Source organism: Copadichromis virginalis, linkage group LG13, assembly GCF_057382275.1.
Source record: "Copadichromis virginalis isolate Kocher_CV1m ecotype Utaka linkage group LG13, C_Virginalis_male_GT1.1, whole genome shotgun sequence".
Taxonomy (NCBI): domain Eukaryota; kingdom Metazoa; phylum Chordata; class Actinopteri; order Cichliformes; family Cichlidae; genus Copadichromis; species Copadichromis virginalis.
In genome coordinates, this window is record NC_140630.1 from 19,463,273 (window position 1) to 19,469,568 (window position 6,296).

At 39.6% G+C, this 6,296-nt stretch overlaps 2 protein-coding genes across 2 annotated transcripts in view; one reads left to right on the forward strand and one right to left on the reverse strand.

Annotated features, from left to right (window-relative positions):
* The window catches only part of sprn (shadow of prion protein), a 9,510-nt gene extending 7,888 nt beyond the window's left edge, over positions 1-1,622 (reverse strand). Inside the window, exon 1 of the mRNA XM_085477832.1 lies at positions 1,074-1,622. The gene's annotated coding sequence lies outside the window, so the exon portion shown is untranslated. The remainder of the gene's footprint in view (positions 1-1,073) is intronic.
* A 318-nt stretch (positions 1,623-1,940) lies between these two features.
* On the forward strand, positions 1,941-5,871 carry echs1 (enoyl CoA hydratase, short chain, 1, mitochondrial). The gene is made up of 8 exons (XM_085477833.1): positions 1,941-2,122; positions 3,329-3,526; positions 3,628-3,755; positions 4,062-4,161; positions 4,659-4,763; positions 5,029-5,148; positions 5,240-5,307; positions 5,411-5,871. Exons 1-8 carry the CDS (start codon positions 2,032-2,034, stop codon positions 5,474-5,476), a joined length of 876 nt encoding a protein of 291 aa, XP_085333959.1. The 5' UTR covers positions 1,941-2,031; the 3' UTR covers positions 5,477-5,871.
* The last annotated feature ends 425 nt before the right edge of the window (positions 5,872-6,296 follow it).

Here is a 6,296-nt window from a genome sequence, read left to right on the forward strand (position 1 = left end):
GTGTAATGACTTGTAATTGTGACAGCCCTGACACTTTGATTGATATAAGTACTTGCTTTTGATGAATGTATTATCTGTTTTGATTAAGGGACTTGCTTTTGAAGCATTGACTACTTATTTTGAACAACTGACGTTTCTTTTTGATGAAGTGACTCACTTTTGCAAGTTATCCACCATGTTTTGCAGTTTGCACTAATTGTTTTGAGAAGAGCCTTAGTAGTGGTGCAGAGATCAATTCTGTTGTGAGAAATGCACCAAAGCAACTGAGAAAAACTGTAAAGATGTATGCTTTAGAGTCATTCCATCATAAAAATGTAGCATCCCGACTGTCATAAAAATGTATATGCAGTTCCATAAATTTGCTGGGAGTGTGAAGGGTTCCTATTTTTATTTCCAGTCCCACAGCTTTTGAGGAAACAGCTGTATGTCATTAGTTTAATGACTTCTGTGCACTGATTATTTTTGCATAAAATTAGAAAACCACCATATGTTTGTGTGACACAATGTGTTTAAAGAAATACCAGCTAATGAGCATAGACAGCACTGTCTATGTTACTGACCCCCCAAAAATTGATGTGTCCATTTAATGCTCAGTGCTTCTGTTGCACATCACTCCCCTCTCCATTAGAGTGGAACAGTTTAAACAGAAATATGCTAAGCAAAAAAAATTGCATTTGGGTCTCAGCCTGCAGTGAGACTACATGCAATAATATTCATAAAATGGAGGGTTATAAATAAAAGGCAAAAAATAATAATAATAATATGGCGTGTTTGTTGGTAGCAATAGGCCATCGTTTGAAATGCTAGCAGGAAACTGGGCCACTGTTTTCAAAGATTAAAAAAAATTTCTTCGACAATATATGTTCCATATCTTAAAACTTGTCCTTTTATACAAAATTGTCATATATATGCATACAAATGCATCGACAACGCATCCTATTTGATTGTCTTGTACATTCTCATAAATTAGCACTTTCATGTTACAGCCTGATCATCGATTTAAAAAAAAAAAAATCATAATTATATATTGGATTTATACACCCAGGTTACACGCTACATCAAAACAGACTTACCTTTATTCCCTGGTGTTGTTAAGCCCGTTAATGGGTTGGTACTCGGAGGAAAGATGGAGGGGATTGTCGTGTACGGCGCAGGCTTGTTCCATCTGAAGGATGCGAGAGCGCGCAGCACGCTCACAGAAACATCTGAGCATCAAATATTGCTATGCTGACTTCAATAATTCTTCATAGGCATTTTATAATATCAGTTTAGATTCAATGTTTTTTTAATTAGTTTTTTAAAAATGATTTCGCGATCTTATTTATGTAGAAAGTAATTAAACCGGTGTATTTCCTCTGTATATATGAAAAGGTATATCTGTATCATGAACTCATTTTACATCGTTGGCCACACAGGGCTCACTTTTAATCTTAAATTGACCGAACTAGCGACCTTCCCCTTTCTGTAGATACGTTTAAATACATATCAATTCAAATAAATAGGCTGTAAGCAAAAGAAGTTTAACAGCAGGTCTCGGTTTTATTATGTGATTATTATAAGCTTTTCTATATGAAAAGCTACTGTAGTAAATTAAAGAAATATGTCAGAACGAATAAATACATGTGTAAAATTACAGAAAAGCTTCTCGTTGCATATTGTCTTGAAAATTAGGTCTTTCTTTTTTAAAATACAGTTAAAAGTCAAAAATCTATGCCCTCCTTCATATAGTGCAAAACCATCCAGTGGGCGGATTGGCGTCTTTGTCAGGCGTATTCTATTCTAGCCTTATGTTTGACTTATAATAATATATGAATTTAGTGCAAAAACAGGAAGATGGTGGAGAGGACAGGGATATTTCATCACGTATGTAGAAGGAAAAGTATTTCACCTCCGCAGACAGCAGGTGGCGGTAGCGCGAGTTTCTGTCACGTGCTCGTTCACGGACAACACCAACAAATAAGAACCAACAGGAGGCGAGCGAGAGCTGCTAGCTGCTCCCGAAGCAACTTATCTGACGTCCATCCTGCTGTCATGGCCTTCCTCTGCCGAAGTGCTGCTTCGCTGCTGAAGCCCTACCAAGCTGCCCCGGCCGTGCTATCCGCAGCCCGCCTCTACAGCTCAGGTGTTTTTGTGTGTTTGTGGTTTAAGCGCCACCGTGTCTGCAGGGGTCAGTTTGTTGCAGCTGCACCAACAGCTGCTACAATGTCAAAAACCTGCGTCACTGTCTGTGCGACGGCTTCACGTTTAGGGCAACAGTTTATGTGTTGTCGATGGTGTTTTTGCATCGCAAAGTCTTTGTTTGCGGAGCTTAACAGTGTGAAAAAGTCCCCACTTTTGTCAATGTTGTGTTGTGTGCGGTTTGCAAAGGTAATTTGAACGTGGCATCTTCCAGGTGCTGACCGTTTAGTCTGTGCAATTTATTATTATTATTATTATTATTATTATTAGTGGTGCTACTATTGTTTTGGGGGGGGTTGTTTGTTTTTTACATTTATTTTCTGATGATTTTGTTTGAAGTTTATGTGACCTGGTGGACTTTGGCTCACACAAGAAGAGAGCCATTTTTTGAATTACACAACACAGTGAGCAATCTGTTGAAACATACAAGTAGGAGAAAACAATTTATACTGCATATTCAATATTTGGTGTGATCACATTTGTTCTTCAGGGCAGCTTTACTATCATTTCTTTAAGTAGTCTTCAGGAAGAGTTCTCCAGGCTTTTTGAAGGACATTCAAAGCTGGATGTTGTTCCATTTTTTGCTCTGTTCCCTGTCGAGATAATCCCACACTGTTTCAATAATACAGAGGCTTAAGCTCTGGGGAAGCCAATCCATGTCCTTGGTATGCTGAAAAATTAAATTATTGCCAATCGCATGCTCTCCATTTGGTATTGCATGGTGGATCAAAATCTTCTGGTACTTCTTTGTGTCTGTCCTGAAAGACGTGAGCCTCAATTTAATGAGACTCTAGCTCTAAATACCAGGTTAAAGGTGCAGAGTAATTTGAACATTTAATACAAATAAATGCTGTAACTTTGCTCACTGTCTGAAGCCATACTACTAGGCTGTTGGTGTTAATCCTTAACTGTTTCTTGAATAATCGACCTTGACTTTTGAAATCAGTGTTTTATCAGTGAGGAATTAAATGTCCAGGGTAGTCAGATCAGACATTAAAGCTTTTATCTTGCCTTGTTTTTTTTTTTTTGCTGTATTATTATAAAATACTTTCAAAATAAAATATTAAAAAATAAAATGAGGACCGTAACAGCATAAGTTACATTGGAAGTTTTTTTTTTTTCGTTAATGTTGAATTTTGTCTTCATGCAGGTGGTAACTATGAGCATATTTTGGTGGAAAAGCGAGGCGAGAAGAAAAACGTGGGTTTCATTCAGCTGAACCGACCTAAGGCTCTCAATGCTCTGTGCGACGGGCTGATGAAGGAGGTGGGACAGGCGCTGGATGCGTTTGAAGCTGATGGAGACGTCGGCGCTGTCGTCATCACTGGCAGCGAAAAGGCCTTTGCTGGTGAGGACTTTTTTCTGTCCTTGTATTTGCAGATTTCCTCCTTTTTGAAGGCACGTAAAACTGTTTAAGTGAACTTGAGTTTGGTGTGGACTTTTTTGCAGCTGGAGCAGACATTAAAGAGATGCAGAATCGAACATTCCAGGAGTGTTACGGTGGAAACTTCCTGGCTCACTGGAACAGAGTGTCCACGGTGAAGAAGCCTGTGATAGCAGCTGTCAATGGATTTGCTGTAGGTTTCAAGTTTTGTTTTTTGTTTTTTTTCTTTGCTTGTTTTGACATCTGGGGTTTTCATGTAGGCTTGTTACTGTCGATAAGTGGGGGATCAGGTTGGGTTGGTAGCCATTTTTAATTCTTCAAAAATCCGAGCGTTCCTGGTTGGGCTCTTTGCAGGACAGTTTCGAGGCTCAGAAAGTGGATGTCACACTGTAGAGGGTCATCATTGTTAAAACTAAGGACAACAGAAGTAATATGTTCAGTTGTATCATCCAAACAGCTCCTGCTTTGGTGTTTTTATACGTGCATTCTGCTCTTTCAGCTCGGTGGAGGGTGCGAGCTTGCAATGATGTGTGACATTATCTACGCCGGGGAGAAGGCTCAGTTTGGCCAACCAGAAATCCTGCTGGGGACCATTCCTGGTAAAGTCTAATTTATGGATTACTGTACTTTTCTATTAAACTGCACCTCTTTACTAGAGGCTGGCTTTTTGAGCAGTCGATTGTAAAGCTTTTCTGCTCATCGTGTCACTTAAGTTGTAGGTCGCATGTGACAGTTTTCACATGACATCCTGTGTCGCGAGACACAATCTTTATGGCGCATTGGCCTGCTGTGCCGTTTTAATGAGAATCCTGCACAGAAACTCAGAGACATACTGACACATAGAGAAAGATGATGGAATTGTTTGAAAATTGAAAATTGTTTGAATTTGTGGAAGAAACTCGACAAAGGCTTCTGGTTTTGACTTCTTCTCTTCCTTATCAGCGTGTATGACGCAATATTGTCTGAGTGGCAACACCTATTGCGTAGGAGAATACTGCAGTGGCTTTTTGCACCTTAACAAGTATAAATGACTGTATCTGTGTGATGACATCACTGAGGCGGGTTTATTGACACCTTAACTTCTCTCTGCCTGTAGGGTCGGGTGGCACCCAGAGGCTGACACGTGCTGTGGGCAAATCCCTGGCGATGGAAATGGTACTAACAGGGGACAGGATTGGTGCTCAAGAGGCAAAGCAATCAGGTAATGACAAAGAGCACTGCAAAGGCGCTTAAGGTTCTACAAGTTTCTGCTTTATATAAACAACCTTTTCTTAAAAAGATTATTTTTAGATTGTGGTTCTGGTACTTTTACATACAGGAAGGTACTGAATAGTTCTGCACCTGGATAACAGCAAAGCTAAACTGCACAGAGTCTGCTTTTAAACAAAATGTGACATGAATAGTGTGTCAAATAAACTGACTTCTTATATTTATTGTTCTCAACTGTGTATCTTTGTGTTCCTTAGGTTTGGTGAGTAAAGTTTATCCCGTGGACCAGCTGGTGTCTGAAGCCGTAAAATGTGGAGAGAAGATCGCTGCCAACTCCAAACTCGTGTCTGCTATGGCTAAAGAGGCTGTTAACGCAGGTATGCACATTTTAAAAGGCTAAATATTCTAAAACCGACTGAGCTGAATATGTTGGATGTTTTATCTGACTCATCTTCTGTGTGACGGCAGCTTTTGAGCTGACTCTGGCTGAGGGGAATCGCTTGGAAAAGTGCTTATTCCATGCTACATTTGCAACGGTGAGTAGAAGAACTAATATGGGATTAAGTGAAAACAGTGGAGTCAGATTTTAATAATCAATCCATGATCTACTTTTGTTTTGTTTTTTTCCCTTCCCTACAGGATGACCGTAAAGAAGGCATGACTGCCTTTGTGGAGAAGAGAAAGGCCAGTTTCCAGGACAATTAGAAAAGGAGCAGATGAAGATCACAGTCAAGAATACAAAGTTTCTGATATCAGTGGCTCACTTCCTTGTGTGTAATATGCTGAGTGATGCAAAAATCCAGGATTATTGGAATTTTCCAGCTGCTGGGACTAGGATTTGCCACCATGTGAGTGCACAAGAGTGTCTCTCTCACTGAAGCCCCATCTGATGAGGATCAGCATCAAAATCAAATGGAGTCGGGGTGCAAGGGGGTTGAATGTGAATATGATTTAATCTCTGTGATTATAGTCAGTGTGTAGCAGGTGGTGTAGGGCATGTGACATGTACTGACTTTGCCTTTTCATTTGTCAAACATTTCTATTTTGTAGGCAAGTTATTCTGTACATTTTACAAATAAACCCTGGGAGTGGCAAGAAGACATGGGAAGACTTTATTGATTATTCACTTGTAAACATTTAGTTTATTCCATTAAACATTTTTCATATTTTACATATTATATTTTTCCAATTTCATATACATTGTGTTTGGTTATTGGCAAGCAGGGGCTGATTTGTAACATGCTAACAAAGCACATGCTTACCAGCTGCTTTGTTAGGTACGCAGGTTAAAAATATCTCATCAACCAGTCACGTGACAGCAACCCAGTGCCTTCAGGCAAGAGAGGACCTGCTGAAGCTCAAACTGAGCAGCGCACCTATATTGGAAACTTTGCATTTCTCAGAGATGAATTTTTTTTTCTCTAAAGGAGGTTACAAGAACTAAGCAGCAGTTTTTATGTTACAAATTTGAGCGTTCATATCAAACCTTGAAGAAGATTGGCCGCAGTAGCAGGACACCACTCCC

What these genes read in the sequence shown, in the direction of transcription:
- echs1 (XM_085477833.1), top strand. Translation starts at nt 2,032, where the DNA reads ATGGCCTTCCTCTGCCGAAGTGCTGCTTCGCTGCTGAAGCCCTACCAA. An exon ending in CAGCTGTCAATGGATTTGCT is followed by an intron (nt 3,756 to 4,061) that starts GTAGGTTTCAAG and finishes CTGCTCTTTCAG; the next exon opens with CTCGGTGGAGGGTGCGAGCT. An exon ending in TCAAGAGGCAAAGCAATCAG is followed by an intron (nt 4,764 to 5,028) that starts GTAATGACAAAG and finishes TGTGTTCCTTAG; the next exon opens with GTTTGGTGAGTAAAGTTTAT.